Below are 16,820 nucleotides of genomic sequence, written 5' to 3' on the forward strand. Positions count from 1 at the left end.
GATATTTTTTTTTCCCCAGGATGGTAGGGGAAGATTCATGAATATTAATTAGGGAAGTCATCCCTGGACGGGTAGGTTTAGGGCGGGGTTAGGGGTAGATCATCAGACCCCCAGTGGCGGGTAGGTTTAGGGGTGGGGTTAGGGCTAGGTCATCAGACCAATCAGGGATGACTTCCCTAATTAATATTCATGAGTCTTCCCCTACCATCCTGGGAAAAAAAATATCGCGTCCTGCTTGCCTGTACTTTTTTCACTCCTCCCCTCACTCCCAACTTTCGTTTCGACTACATTTCAGACGAGGCGCTTTTACAGTTTAAGTTAAAAGCTATTAAGAAACAAACACAGTTTAGTGTTTTAACAAATGTTTAGTGATGGAGCACGTGAACATGAAAGATATGACTGAGAAGAACTGCCCTTTATTACAGAAGAAACCGACCAAACGGCAGAACAGGTATTATACTCCATTAACATATTTCCGGTTTCAGACTGTTGAGAAAAAGGGACTGTGATTGTTAGGTACAATAAGGTGTGTAAACAGGCATGAAATGTCATTATATCCCCAATATGAAACAATGAATGCGTTTAAAATATTAAAATATAGGCTACTAAAAGTGATTGTGTAGTTATGGCATTATGTGAGAAACAAAGCTGCTCGAAACTCGTGAAAAAAAAAAAAAACTTAAAGGCACAGTTTTTGTACATTAATATAACAGCTTCCAAATAATTTAGATGGTAAACGAACTCGTAGGGCGAATCATCCTGATAGCAAAGCAGGGTGGGGACGCCGCTGGCAGCCATGCAGTTTTGAGCGCCCCGCCAAATCTTGCAAGAATACTTTAAGTATATAACTGTGTAGGGACTAATTAGGCTACATGCTTAATTGGTGATATTAAAGTGTACTTTGTGTTACAATTTATATTCTATATTCTATATATGTTATATTTTGTAAAAATATATATTTTTGGATAGGACGGTATCTAGACAGGAAGTGAGATGAGAAAGAGAGAGAGAGAGAGAGAATACTATGCTGTGTATTTTGAAAGTATTTCAATGCATTGTTACAATGATCATTTCCAGCACGCAGTTAAAATATACCTAAAATATATTTTTAATTAAGTGCAAATAAATACACTTTTAAAAAATAAACAGAATTTTCACTTCAAGTATATTTTTCTAAAATATATTTTAAATTATTATATTTAATATATTAAAATTATATTTTAAAGTGTGTTAAACGTTGTATTGTGAATATAGGTATAAACATGATGCTAATATACTTTTAATATATTTAAAGATAGTAAAAGTTTTGTTAGTATATTTGCAATGTACTATTGAAAAAGGGAATCTATTTAAAATACAATAAAGTATACTTTTTCAATAGGGTCTAATAAAATATGTTTTCATGTATGTAAATCATGTTAAAAAAAAAAAAAATAATAATTCACACATTGTACATTGTTGCAGCACATCCCTGTACCGCTGCGCTGACCCAAGCTCTCACACATATTTTTGAATGAAATCAATGAGATCAGCGGGACTTTTGCCTTTAAAAGTTGAAAAACTATTAAATCTACAGAAACATATTTTAGTTTATGCAGTTCGCTACAGATGCGGTTTGCTAGTTCTGACTACCAGTAATAGTATGCACTCTGACCATCCAATCAAAGGATGTGAAAATGCTGACGTTATTGTACGCCTGCTAGATGGCCCCGGTGCAGTCAAATTAAAATCTAATTGGCTGATTAAATCTGACTGATTATCTGATTGGTTAAAGCAACAATTTCATTCAAAGGGTTTTAATTGGTTTGTCAATAGTGATCACCTAGTGAGCACTACTCAAAAGTGAGTAGACCTAAATTTATATTATTTTTGTGTTTAAAATTGTTGGAGTGGTTAGTTGCTTATATTTGACTAATATTTGAATTTGACGAATACATAAATAAATAAGCCATGTAACAGCTTGACATTGTGACACTTGTGTTGTACATAGTTGATTATGAAGCTTTATAAAGGGCATTTCCCCGTAATTATTTAATATATGCTTCATCTTTCATTTTAAATTCTTAAAATTGATCAATAAATTAAGACACGGTTGTTACCATTTACATTAAATAATGTTATGAAATTGTTTTAAAAACAATATAATTTTTAATATAGAAATAAGAAATGTCGGCAAGAATGACACTTTAAAACATGAAACTAAACCACCAGTAGGTGGCGGCAGGACCCAGCTAACACACGACGTCGCAGTTACGTAATTTATTCATACTTTTTGGTAATTTCATGACTTACTAACTGACAACGTAGTCTCGACGTTGCATGTCTGTTATTTTATTACCATCAAATTACCAACTGACACCGTCGTCAGTACGGTTTCCTAAGGTAACAAAATTACCAACTACGTCCCAGTTACGTGGCGTTTTGGTAATTTCATGACTTACCAACTGACAACGTAGTTTCGACGTCGCATGTCTGTAAAGTTATGTTGTCACAATGTCGTGCTTACTAACTGGTAACGTCACAAAGTGATGTTGTAACAATGTATCTGGGAATTTCACTTTTCCGGTTGCCACGACGAAAGTTTGGTCACCAGATTATGTTGCAGTTACGTAACAGTTACGTATTTGTGTTAGCTGGGAAGCGCTCTTATTAAGCGTGTCATTGAGTCATTCATTCAAATGATTCATTCAAACCTCTGATTTATCAAGAATGAGGCATTTATTTATGAATGGGTCATTAAATCTTTGACTCAACCGATTCGTTCAAAATGCTGAATCATTCAGTGATGAAAACGTGTTAAGTGTTGTTGTGAGAGACGTGCTATCGGTTCTCCTGTGATCTTTGTTTGGATTGGAACTATTTTCGCTGCTAAAATAGAACAAAAACTGTCAATATTGCTCTAAAATGTAAGTGACTTAATACTAATCACTTGTTTATTGAACTGTCATATGAAATCAGAGCTACATTTTCAATCGTGATGTTATTCAGCACTCTTGGTTGGTCGTGTGACGTTTCCTAACTGTATCATATGTTATAAATATAAAAACTCCACATTTTGAATTTTTACTGCAGTATGTTAACTGAGTTTCTGTGTGAGAGCTGCACTTATTTGTTTTGATTTCTCCTCGAGAGGCAGCATGAGCCTCAGCACAAACAAGCATCAGTAAATTATATTATTATGCACTAGTATCGATTATTATCATTATAACATAAATGTTTATAATCGATTAATGTTATTATGCAATGAGGTTGATCTAATTTTTGTGCTCCCCTTGAATTTGTGTGTGGTGCCGGATCTGGTTTGTCCTAGTTGATCATAGAGACCATTGGTGGCAATTGTTCTACGATCAATTTAGGCTTCTGATACTATTGAGAAACACAGCCTTGTTTATTTGAAGCTCTCCTTATGAAAAGCCTGATGTGCTCTGATTGGTCGGCTGAACTAGTGTGTTGTGATATGTCAACAAACATGTTACCAAGCATTTTAATCCTTGAAATGTTAAATGAGCACCAAACAAGATTTCTAATATGCTGATTTGTTTCTCAATTGACAGTTCTTATTATTAAACTGTTGAAAACAGGCCTAATATTTTTGTGATGCACTGCCATTAAAAAGTTTGGTTAATAAATAAAAGTTAATAAATCTTAAAGATTCCAAACTTTTGAATAGTGTATGTATTTGCTGTCAGATGTAAACATTAATCATACAACATAAGAATTAATCATAAACTGTTTATCTTACCACAGTGGAACAACAGGGAGTTTGGAAGCCCCTATGCAGGAAAATGAATGTGGAAAGAACAAAGCATTAAAAATGGAAAAGAGTGAGATCAAAAGTAGGACAATTTTTCTCAATTACTCTCTTTAGAAAATTATGGAAGCCCTGAACAGCAACGTAAAAAGAAAAACAAAAATCCATAAAAAAAAAGATTAAAAGTGTGTGTGTGTGTGTGTGTGTGTGTGTGTGTGTGTGTGTGTGTGTGTGTGTGTGTGTAAAGAAATGCGTTCGTGAAGTCAAACTGCCTCGGACATGGATCCAAACAAAATAATAGCTTTTTACTTTTATCTGGGCTTTCAACAAAAGGAAATTTTACAGGTGCTAATCTATCAACATGGCATTAGCTACCATTTGTTTAAGGACATTACAAAATATAAACTCGACCCAGATGGCATTGCCTATAGACGAGCACGAAGACACTACTCCGATGGAGTCTTCGTGCTCGTCTATAGGCAATGCCATGTTGATAGATTAGCACCTGTAGAATTTCCTTTTGTTGAAAGCCCAGATAAAAGTAAAAAGCTATTATTTTGTTTGGATCCATGTCCAAGGCAGTTCAACCTCACGAAAAAAAAGAAAGAACTAGCCTACTATGGAAGACTGTATTCTCGTAATTTTGACTTTATTCTCAAAATATTATCACTTTATTCTCAAAATATTTCGACATTAATCATAAATTATTATTTTTTTACGTTGCGGTTCTGGGCTTCTGTAGAAAATGATCAATCATTAATAATAATAACAACAGTTTTACATAACTAAGACAACCATTGATTCAAAATTCAGATCAGAATTTTCAGGATCAGGACTTCAGAATTAACCAGAGCAATGGTGGCACAATAAATGCTCCAAAAATACTAGGATGCAACATAGGTGGTGGTATTACCATCAACCTAAAAATGGTGAGTGTCTGGTCATTAATACACTGTAATATTGTACATTTTGTACATCGTACAGAGTTGCATATTTAAGATGTGTATATTATAAATACTGTATATTTATGTGTATATGTTTTTTTCAGCCACAAGAGTCTCACTCTACCTCAATAAACCAAAATGGTAAGGGTCAGAAAGACATTTCAAAACTGTTGCTGCATAAAATTGTTCATTCATAAGTGCAGTGCTCCTGTTAATAATATGACTTTCCAACATTTTTAGACATTCTTCAGAGCATAAAGGATAAGATGAAGTTAAAAATGATGAAGGATTCTGAGAGGATTTTGGAGGGAAGTGCACAACAGTCAGTCACTCTAAATAAGATCTACACACAACTGTTTATCATCAATGACGTATCAGACCCAATCAATAGAGAACATGAGATCTGGCAGATCGAGACGAATGATTCAAACACATCAGCGCAGACAGTCATAAACTACAATGAAATTCTTAAACCACCCTCGGATGAAAATAGAACCATGAAGATTGTTTTAACGAAAGGAATCGCCGGAATCGGAAAAACTGTCACTGTGCAGAAGTTTGTCCACGACTGGGCAAGCGGAGAAGCCAATCAGGATCTAGAACTTGTTTTTCTGCTCCCATTTCGAGAGCTGAACTTGAATAAGGGAGAAAACCAGAGTCTTTTTGACCTGCTTTGTGACTTTTACCCAGAGTTCAAAGATGCAAGACAGATCTCTGACTGGATCTGTGATAGAAAAGTTCTGTTCATCTTAGATGGTCTGGATGAATATAAAAATGATTTAAGCTTTCAAACCAGCATTTTGTCAGATGTTAAAAAAAAGACCACACTGGATGTCCTTCTAGTAAACCTTCTGCGAGGAAAGCTGCTCCCATCCGCACACCTGTGGATCACCAGCCGGCCTGTGGCAGCTGGACAGCTTCCACCTGAGATCTTCAGACAGGGATGCATCACACAGATCAGAGGATTCACATGTGAACAAAAGGAGGAGTACTTCACGAAGCAATTTGAGGATCGAGCTCAAACCCAAAAAGTTATCGGTCACCTGAAGTCGCATAAGAGCCTGTGGATATTGTGCCACATACCTCTCTTTTGTTGGATTTCGTCGGTTGTTCTCAAAAACATCATAACAAGTCAAAATAAAGATAGGGACAAGCCCTCAAATCAAACAGAAATGTATATACACTATCTGCACAATCAGACCAGGTTAAACCTCAACAAATATCAAGAGAAAGAACTGCCATCACAACAGCACAAAAAATTGATTAAGAAACTGGCAGAGCTGGCATACTGGGAGCTGAAGAAACACAATACAATCTTCAGTAAAGAAGACTTGAGGAAATTCTATATAACTCCTGAAGACGCTCTCCAAAATCCTGGGATCATTACCTGTGTCTCTGACAAGATTGGATTTAAAAGGACTAAACTTTACAGCTTTGTCCATCTCAGTGTCCAGGAATTCTTTGCAGCCTTGTTTGTTTTTCATGAATTTCTATCAGGAAATCAAGACTCCCTGGAATTGATTAAAGTTAAAAAGGGGCAAGAGTCTAATTTGTTTGATTTTCTCAAAGGCGTGATCGACGTGGCCGTGCAAAGAAAAAATGAACACCTGGATCTTTTTAACTGTTTTCTCTTCGGAATTTCTTGCGATTCCAGCAGAGAAATACTTGAAGGATTCCTGCCTCCATTGCAAGGCAGTAGCTCAGAAGATCACAAAAAAGTGACAAAGTACATTAAGTCTTTGAGGAGGAAAGATCTGACCCCTGAGAGATGCTTCAGTCTTGTTCGTTGCCTTGTGGAGCTCAAAGACATTTCTTTTTTGGAGATGAAAAATCTCGAACGCTCACGGACCAAAAAGCCCCTCACACTGTTCCAGTGCACGTTTCTGGCTTTCCGGTTTGTGATGTCAGATAAAGACCATGAAAAGTTTGTCCTCAGGAAATACAACATCACTTTAGAAGGATTTCAGAGATTCTCTCCAGCCATCAAGTGCTTCAGAAAGGCTCAGTAAGTATTATAATGCTGTGAACATCTTCATAATGTATCATTAAATATTCTCAGTCAAAGTTAGGCTGGAGACACACTTTAAGATTTTAAGCCAGATTTTGAGCCCGATTTGCATATTCGAAGCTTCTCTCAAATTACTTTTTGTCTGAAAAATCCTCAATTGTGTGGTGTCATTACGATTATTTCACTGCTCCTGATCACGTTGGAGCCTGCACGATCCCAACTCTTGATCGGGCTGCCTCTGACGTGATGCCCACGATAGCCAATTAATGGAGCAAGCTTCTCCAACGGGATGTTGCGTGCTTCTATAGCTGAAACTTGGCAGCCACAAACATGCCACGATATTATAGTATTGAGAAAGATCACCCATATTCTTTTTTTTCTCCTTTGTTTTTCTCCCCGTAAAACAAAAATCACGCAAGGAGAACTAGCTGACCACATAGATCGTCCTCCATTTGTTTTTCTTCTCAAGTCAAGTTTGATCTTGTGAGTCTCCGTGAGATCTCGTCTCACTGTGAAAATGTCGACAGGTGTGTGGTTTCGTGGTCCGGACGAATCTTCTTGTGTGTGTGTTCGGAGGATTATAATGCTATAATCGGTTGAAACTGTCCTTATGCATGTGGTCTTCCATAGTTTTAAAATCGGTTAAGATTTGAAAATCATCTAGTGTGTCCCAGGCCTTAGTGCACTGTTAGACTTTTCAAGGGTTTTTTACAGTAACTTACTGGCAACACTGTTGCCAGTAAGTTACTGTAATTAAGAGTTACAGTACCAAACCGTATTTCAGTTTTGTGTAATACAGTGCATTACTGTAAAAACGAAGCTAATCAGTACAGTGCATTACTGTAAAAACTAAGCTAATCAGTACACTACTGTAATTATTTTTATTTGTACTAAATATAAATTAGATTTGATAATTTTGATATATGATTAATTTTATTTTTATCCTACATAAGTACTACTTTCATACAAACCAATTAGACAAAGTTATCACAAAATACCATTTTTTTATTTAAAACATTTCATATATATCACAAAATAAACAGTATGCCAATGCTGGAAATGATGTGTGAAATTTTTACACATTAATGGGTGAGTTTAGAGACAACATTTTTTGTGTTAATTTTAACTCATTCATTGTGTTAATGATTTTAACAAAGTAAATATGTCAGAGAGGTTAGCACAAAGATGTGTAAACGTGTTAAATTAACACATTATGTGCTGTCCTTCACTGCAAACATTTTTGAAAACATACATAAAACCATAAACAAAACATTAGCATTTGACTAAATGAATGTAGAGTCATTGGTTGTTTAGCTTATACAAGTATTATAATGAAATATCAACCATTACATTCATAAAACTGCAGAATATAAATAAATCTTTAAGCATTCAAAAAGGAAATGTCCAAAACAGGACAAAACACAGTTCTTTTCACAATACATGACACATAACCCCACCTTCAAAATAATTTCACTTATTTCCAAAAATGTGTTGGATTCATGTACACTGGAGGCCAAAAGAAGTATTTAAGTGTCGTAATGTTTTTGAAAGAAGTCTCTTTGATGCTCAAGAAACATTTCTTATTATTATCAATGTCTGACTGTCTACTCCATCTTTTCTACAGCATAGGAGTAAAAGTCATCATCAAAATAATCTTTAAAAAGCCAACACAATGTTTTTGTCCACCTTTGTGAATAAATGAACTTCTCCAAAGATTGGTTCCTGTTCAGAACTTGATTGACAACATCAGAGTGTTCCCTGGTCTGCATGCGTGCCCACAAACATAAATGTACTCAGTCCTTCAGAGGAGATCCCGGTTCCAAAACTATATGAGAGAGAGAGAGAGAGAGAGAGAGAGAGAGAGAGAGAGAGAGAGAGAGAGAGAGAGAGAGAGATAGAATATTAGTGTCACATTATTTTTAACCTCCTTTTTTGTTCATTTGTATTATTATTTTCACAAAAACTTAAGAATATATATTTGTAAACAGCTTTTGTCAATAAATAGCATACAAAAGAACTAAATTAAATTATGCCAGATTAAATTTTAATACTTACAAATCCTAAATTCTGTCCAAAAATGCTGAGATCCATGGAAAGAACGACTGAAATAGATGATTTTAGCCCATTTCAGCTTGTCTGCAGTGAAGGAGTACCTGTTTGAGACAAATACACAGTAAGATACATGCAAGAAATCACTGTGTGATGATCGTTCTCCTTCCTACAGTAGTTAACCCACCATGTGCGCTGATATTAGGACCTTCCTAGTCAGGTGGAACTGCAATGGTAGAGTCTTCTGGCTAATAAAATATAACAATAATGCAAAAATATAAACTTAAGTTGTTTAGAATGCTAGATTTGGTCTGAATGAATTAGTGAGAGTTTTACTGCAGTGCTTACCTGGATACATTTAATCTGGTGAGACTGAACAAAGACAATGGTCCATCTTCTGATTGGTTCATTTGCTGTGTAATAAAGTTAGACATAATGCAAAGGTCACTTATTTGATATAAAGTTAGCCAATTTTATAGAGATTTTATAAGATATTGTAAGCTACCTAGTCTGCACCAGTGGCTCAAAAGCAATTTTCACATAGCGTATGCTAATCATTTCAGCAAACTTATCTCAAAATATATCACAAATGGGCTTGCCTACTTCTGGAATCTTGCTAAGTCACTGGCGCGAATTGGCGCTTTGTTGCAGTTGCCTTTAAACACAAAAATGGAAGTAAATATTAAATTCCATTAAAAAAAAAACAACTATAATATGGTATAGTTTGCAAACTAATGCTAAAACTATAAAGGTTCTCATCAGTAGGCCAACATTAGGCTATAAACAGAATTTCACATTAGTTTATTCACATTTATTGTTAATGTAAACGCGTTGCTCGTTGGCATATTTTAACTCGACAATTCAATAATCTAACAAAGTGTGTAAAATGAAACGTTAGCTCAGTTTACCATGGTAAAGGTCGTTACCGCCATGTTGACGACGAGTAGCTAACGTTAACGTTAACATACGTTAAACTGGGCACAATCCTGTCAACAGCCAGTCTATGGTCAACATACACAGAATGTTTTTTTTTTTTCTTTTTTTTTTTACCTTGCTTGCTGATCTCTCTCTCGGTGAAGTGAATTCCGTCTCTTCCCTGGGCCAGACACGAACGTCGCGATCCAACAAAAGACAGACCCCATTACCTACACTGGATGTCTGTCTGACGCGACACGACAAATCCCAGACAGTGTAGTGATGCGCCGCGGCCGTTATATTTCAGACGCAGTCCGATACGAGTCCAAGCGCTCGCGCTAGTTCTTACAAGGGATAAACAGGTTTGCATTTAAAGGTCCGGTCGCTTCAATGTGTCCAATATAGACAGCCTCTGGCTATTATAGCGTTGTAGACACGCGATGTAAGGCAAAAATTAGGAAATAAAAAGCACGGTGGAATGGTGCCAGCCAGAGAGGCAGTTACGTCAAATACAGTAGTATACAGCAAATTTAAAAAATACAGTAAGTCTCTGTATGTGGTGTTAGACGTCACAGAAAATTCCCATGATGCAATGGGAATCACAGTTATTTACTGTAAAGAGAAATAGCAGTATAATACTGGGGGATTTAAAGTAAATAACTGTAGAAATTACAGAAAAGTCTAACAGTGTGTAACTGTTTAAATGCACAATTGTAACAGTTTAAATGTAAAATTGTTACTGTAACAGGATATAAATGCAAAATTGCAACAGGGTTTAAATGTAAAACTGTAACGGTTTAAATTCAATATTGACAGACTCGAAGGAAGCGGCTTTACAGAGAAACACTGTGATATCCTGGTGTCTTTCCTGACTTCTCCAAACTCTCACCTGACTCATCTTGATCTGAGCCACAATAGTCTGGGACAGTCTGCAGTGAAGCAGCTTTCTAAGGCCCTCTGTGATCCCAAATGCCAGATTCAGATGCTAAACCTCAGTCACAACAACCTCCATAGTCAGGACATGGAGCTGATCAAGGATGTGCTTTCAGGATCAAATGTGAATCTGAAAATCCTGGACCTCAGCGACAATCAAGTAGAAGATCTAGGAGTGGAGATTCTCTCAGTTGGGCTGCGGAAAGCCAAGTGTCATCTTGAGGTTCTGAAGTAAGTAAAACTAACTGCAAACATCAGGGTCGAGTCAGATGGTAAGGGTGGCCAAGGACCGCCCAAGAGGAAGTTTGACCAACATGTAAAGCAACTAATTTTAAGCGGCGTGAAAATGTAAAGTCGATGTCAGAAGACAACAGACCGGCATACATCTAATAAATTATTCATTCAAGAACATTGTGCAAGTTTATTGCAACAATGGAGCCGCGAAATTCACAAACTTTTGAAAATCCAGCATTTAGTTGGTCCTGATAAGCGCTTAATGTCACAGTTGTAAACTCAATGGCATTCTTCTTCCATGAGGGGATTTGGCATCACAACGGCTTTGCTTCCAGGCGGACCGTTAAAGAACATGACACGCACGTCTCCCGGAAATCCTGTAGAATTCAACCAATCAGATAACGATTTTGAAACTCCTGAAGTGTTTCCCATTTTGTGTGCCTTATGCATCAGACGTTTAGCCAATGATCCGTGAGTGTAAAATCTGAGGCTGAGACTAAGGTTCGGCTGACAAAAACGTTTGGGAATCCTTGATGTACTCTAACTGGTAGAGTATGACATTAGCCATACCAAGGTCATAGGTTTGATTCTCAGGGATCACTCACTGACCGCAAATAAAGAGTGAATAGAGTGTAGAGTGAATGCAAAATCATTTACTAGATGCCTAAATATAAAAATGTAAGGAAACCATCAGAACCAAAGCTGGTTGGTCCTTGAAATAGGTAAACAAATGAATATCATGAATGTTATTCCTTGACCAGTTGATCTAAACATAAAATCGTGTTTTGCTCTATAGACTATCAGGCTGTCAAATTAAACAAGGAGTTTCTAAGTTGCTGTCGTCTTTGAAAGCCAAATCCTATTTGAGAGAGCTGGACCTGCAGTATAATGACCTTGGAAACATCATGGAACAGAAAATTCAGCTACTGAAGGCTAAGCTGCCCTCACTGAGGTACTGTAGCATCTATCTTGTATGTTCATGTGGAAGTTTGGTATGAACATCCACTGGATCCGTTGATTTGTCCTAGTCATTCAGTGAATTGTTCACTGTTATATTTAGGTATACTTCCTGTAGGCTGTTTTGTTACACAAGTACTGTAGGTGATGACCAGCGAGCGTCTCTGCACAAGTAACAGGCTTCAGTGATGGGAAAACACAAATCAGTGTAGGAACATCAATGGATCTGTTTCGTTTACTTACTTTTTGTTGATAGAAATGCAATATCACATACATAACTATGTTTTCAGTGGTGTATAAAGACCTTCAATATGAACAATATGAATAGGCCTATGTTTTTATTACCTTAGAATTAGCCATTTCTATCTACATACACCGTGGGTTCCCTTACATTGAAATAGACATTTTTGCGCCGTCATGTTTCTACAGTAGCCCTAAACAGACAAACTACTACAGAGTGCATTTTGTCACTATGTTGTAAAGTTTAAAGAAGCTAACTAAAGTCAGCGAATAAAACACTGACACAATGATGAACAAGTAACAATATTCACAATAACACAGCGTTTTACTGAATAATTAAGTAAATATAATGTATTTCTTTGTAAAGAAACCTCATTGCTTAACTAGCTACTCTCAGATGACAACATCTTTTCTTGTCAGCCACCGTGACTTCTGTTGGTTGCAATTCGCAACCTCACCACTAGATGTCGCTAAAATTTACACACTGCATCTTTAAAAGATTTGTTCAAAAACACTTTTTAAAGAACTTTGCATGAGACCCAAAATTAATTTAGGAATCCTTATTATATGCTGTTGATTTGACAATTATTAAATGTAAAGGTAAAAATGTGAATGCGTTGTGGAATGAGAGACTATCCATTCATGTTTAAAATGTGCTTCAATTAATGTGTAAGTCTTAACATATTAACCCTACTAACCCTAACTCTGACTATAACCAGGATTTCCTCTGGAGGAGTCTGCCAAGACCAATCAGGACTGTACAAATGTGAGTTTAAACATACACATGGATGTTCATCAACACAAAGATTGTAGGTTAAAATGTATATGAATATGTAAGTGAAAGCGTATTTGTAGATGCTGTAACTGTTTCACCATTTTTAACACCTTTTCCATTTCATTTTAAAAGGTCTTGCGGTCTGACAGATGGATTTATACAAATACTTAAGGTAACACTTTATTTTAAGGTGACGTAGTTACACATTACTACATGTACTTACTATAGTAATAACTGTAATATGCATAATTATAATAAACTAACCCTAACTGTAACTATAGTAAGAACATGAAGTTAATTAATATTACTCAGTACTTATTTGAGTTAGTACAATGTAAGCACGTCGCCTTAAAATAAAGTGTAACCATAGTTAATCGCCTGGTTTAGTCCCAAGTCTAGTCCCAGACTAAAATGCATTTGAGTTGTTTTAAAAGCAACTTGCACTGAAATACTTTAAATTATGTCAGTGCAACTGTTTTGTCAAACACACCAGTACATTTTTTTGTTTTTTTCTAACTGTCTACTTAAGTGTCATAATTTAACTATGGTCTTATCCTGGCTTAATCTAAGCCTTGTCTGTGAAACCAGACTACAGTGTTTCTTTAAATTAACCTGCCTGCATTAAAATTATGAAAGAATTACTGAAATGCTGTTTAAAATAGCTTTAGATGGAATATGGCATGTTTCTACCCAAAAGTATTTCACATCATCTACACACATAGATGTGTTGCTGGAGACAAAAAAGAGAACTTACTGCTAATGGTAACTGTGGATATTTAAGCTGACGTTTTCTGATTAATCTCACTTTGTTTTTAGATGCCATCGCGCTCACCTTTGACCTTCAGACGGCTAATGAATACCTCTATCTGAGCGAGAACAACACAGTAGCTGTTCGTAAGATGGAGAAACAACAGCTTCCTGCTAATGAAGAAAGATTTGACAAGATCAACCAGGTCCTGTGCTGCCAGCCGCTCTCAGGACGCTGCTTCTTTACGGTGGAAGTGACCGGGACAGATGTGCAGATGGGCGTGGCCTGTAAGGGAATCAAGAGAAAGGGTGCGAGTGACGCAGTACGTCTGGGACGCAATAAGATGTCGTGGAGTTTATCTTGCTTAAAAAATGGATGTGTGGCTCATAACAAAAAAACGGAATCATTAACTAAACCACTTCAAACAGAGTCAACCAGAAACCTAGGTGTGTTCGTGGACCAAAAGGCTGGTTCTGTTTTCTTCTATAGGTTGAGCTCAGAGCCTGAAATCTTGTACATGTTTGATGCATATTTTCCTGCGGACCAGGAACTTTATGCTGCATTCAGTATTGAGAAACCAGACAGCTCAGTCAGTTTAAGGAATGGTGGGGGATAGAGACATGACAAGTGGGGCGCGACAAACAGGAGAAAATTTTGTCATTTTTGTGCCCATTTCTATTAATTCCTTTATTTATTGGCCATACACTCAAAACAACGACACAATTAAATGTAATCCTTACTAAACCTTTTCACACATAAGTTTAAAAGTTTTTCAAGGCGACCGTTATTTAGATCGTATCACTTTATGGTTTCCATGGTGATGCGTCATTGCTTGTCACACCACAACCACAATAGCACTGAATGACTGATGATCTGCTTTTATTTTATTTTTTATTTTTTATTTAAAATTTCAAAAAATTTGTTAGTAATAAACATTATGTGGTTGAAAACACTGAATAGTTGTGATATAGCCTATGACAAGCGCTGAGCACATCCGTCTCATGGCTCAGAAAAGATGTGTACTACAAAACAGGCTCAAATTGCAGACACTAAATTAGTTAATCACTTAGTTGTGAACTTTCAAAGTGCATCAGATTAATGAATTTATCTTTAAAATGTAAAAAAATTTCTTCTGGGGGACCATGCCCCAGGACCCCGCTAGAGGTACCGAGGTCCACCCACAAAAATACTGTGGGAAACACAGTATATAAAAGTCTTGGAAAATACAAATCAAATTATCTTATTAAAATACCTAAAATACGTACATTATTCGTAGCCAGCAAAAATCCTGAGATTATTATTATTTTTTAATTTTGTTTGTTCTTTTTGCATGCAGTTTGCGAAGTGACAAAATGAAGCAAAGCACAACTAGCCCACACTTGTATTTTCTCAGTTTTTGAATTTGATGTTATCAGAGGCAAAATGCAAACACAATTGCATTATTATTTTTATCTACTTTTGAACAAAGTCTTATTTCATGCAAAGTGATCATATAACTGCACTTTCATTTTCTCTGAATGAAAGTTTTTAATGCTGTTATTTGACGTTATGTTTTTAAAATGTGATGTTAATAAAACACATTTTAACAGTTAAACTTAAAGCCTAGTTTATTAACATTTTGTTGGGAATGGCAGAAAAAAATTTGAGAAACTGGTTTAAGGCAAGCATCAATACAACAAAATGTATAGAATGTCAGTTATTGTTTGTGCTTCAGACGTGAATGATGCCTGAAATCAGAAGTGCGCTGTTAATCTACTGTTTAAGGGTGCGATTTTGTGATGTTACATTGTGGCGGTGCAAGTTGCCTTTAAAAACACCAACAAAGAAGAAGAAAAACAACAGAGTTACGAAGCGCACTCTGTAGAGAAGTTTGTCTATTTAGGGCTACTGTAGAAACATGGCAGCGCAAAATGGCGACTTAAAGCTGCAGTTGGCAAGTCTGGCAGATTGAGGGGACTTAGCCAAAATTTTTAATGTTTACAACTCTCATGCCCCTCCCCCACTATCACCAAGCACCCTCCCATCAAGTTTGTGCTCGTCAGTGCTTGTGCACCAGATTTTCTGTGAACGCACCCGTCTCTTCAGCATCGAAGCATCATTTTCTTTTCCTTTGTTGTTTTGGACCTCCTAGCTTTGGTTGTTAACCGAGGAATTGGAAGCTTGTTAGTAGATTTTCTTTCCGCCATCACGCTTCGTACAATCCAACACACCTGCGAACTTCAGGCGTGTGCATGTGATATTGTAACGTGCGGGAGGGGTTGTTCTGTCAGTGCATAGTGTCGGTTTCAGTGAATATGATCAAACAAAACTTGCCGACGGCAGCTTTAATGTGTAAGGGGACCCGCGGTGTATGTAGATAGAAATGGTTAATTCTAAGGTAATAAAAGCTTAACGGTTCATTTTGTAAGGTCTTTATACACCACTGAAAACATAGTTATGTATATAATGCCTTTCTGACAATAGATCCTCATAAACTTTACACACTGCACCTTTAAGTGATCAGACTTATGATATTCACCACCTTTTTCAGTTAAAATATCTCAGTCACTGGTTTCATTTAATTAAAAATAAAATTGGATTCATTGGATCTAATGCACTTTCTATGTATGACTGATTACTTAAATCTGTTTTAATATCCTGTAATCAGTCTACTCTTACTTAAAGGGACATTTCACCCAAAGATGAAACGTCTGCCATCATACACTCACCCTTATGTAGTTCCAAACCTGTGTAAGGCTGGTTTTCCTGCAAAAAGCCCAAAGTATACTTCGACAGTATGCTTTCTGCAACGGTCCGCACACTTTCTGACATAATTTTCGAGGAGGTTCTATGAACGTCTGCAGCCAAATTTATGTGTCCATGTGGACAGTGCACTGTCAGTAACTTGAGCACGAGAAAACAAAGTCCACTGGATAGAGCGAATGCGCCAAATGCCTCTTTCCACGCTCACGGCCAAAGCAGAATACTTTGAAAGGCTCGCGCACACGACAATGAAGTATACCCGGGCCTTTTGACAGAAGACAAGATCAAACACCCAGCAATAAAACATAAATTTGGAGAGAAGATCTCAAAGAAAGAGCACACCGCCTTGCCAAAACGTCTCTCCTCACTTATCTATGAGTTCCCCTCTTCCTACTCCCCTTCTTTTCCCTAACTCAAGTCAAGTTTCCCTAACTCAACTGAGCAATTGATTTCATGTCATTTCTGAATTGGCTTCTTGTTGTTTAATTGTGTAATTGGCATGATACATTTTTACCTGAAAGTGT

General features: G+C 36.6%; 1 protein-coding gene across 3 annotated transcripts; it reads left to right on the forward strand.

Moving 5' to 3' along the window:
• Nucleotides 1–236: 236 nt before the first annotated feature.
• On the forward strand, nt 237–15,148 carry LOC311295978 (protein NLRC3-like). 3 transcript variants are annotated; one of them, XM_084417569.1, is made up of 10 exons: nt 237–451; nt 3,748–3,836; nt 4,565–4,680; nt 4,800–4,836; nt 4,936–6,700; nt 10,484–10,831; nt 11,631–11,786; nt 12,751–12,797; nt 12,939–12,978; nt 13,623–13,751. In XM_084417569.1, the coding sequence occupies exons 1-9, from the start codon at nt 372–374 to the stop codon at nt 12,950–12,952; spliced, it is 2,652 nt and encodes an 883-aa protein (XP_084273695.1). In that variant the 5' UTR covers nt 237–371; the 3' UTR covers nt 12,953–12,978; nt 13,623–13,751. The 3 variants fall into 3 exon arrangements, with proteins under 3 accessions (XP_084273695.1, XP_084273694.1, XP_084273696.1); XM_084417568.1 differs by lacking the exon at nt 12,939–12,978 and having other exon boundaries at nt 13,623–15,148; XM_084417570.1 differs by lacking the exons at nt 12,751–12,797; nt 12,939–12,978 and having other exon boundaries at nt 13,623–13,791.
• The last annotated feature ends 1,672 nt before the right edge of the window (nt 15,149–16,820 follow it).

This window comes from Rutilus rutilus (genome assembly GCF_951802725.1).
Source record: "Rutilus rutilus genome assembly, chromosome: 8".
Classification (NCBI taxonomy): Eukaryota; Metazoa; Chordata; class Actinopteri; order Cypriniformes; family Leuciscidae; genus Rutilus; species Rutilus rutilus.

Bases quoted from the DNA above. Each gene is read 5' to 3' on its own strand.
- LOC311295978 (XM_084417568.1), top strand. From the start codon at position 372: ATGGAGCACGTGAACATGAAAGATATGACTGAGAAGAACTGCCCTTTA. The intron at 4,837-4,935 runs GTAAGGGTCAGA...CAACATTTTTAG, and splicing joins TACCTCAATAAACCAAAATG to ACATTCTTCAGAGCATAAAG. The intron at 6,701-10,483 runs GTAAGTATTATA...CAATATTGACAG, and splicing joins AAGTGCTTCAGAAAGGCTCA to ACTCGAAGGAAGCGGCTTTA.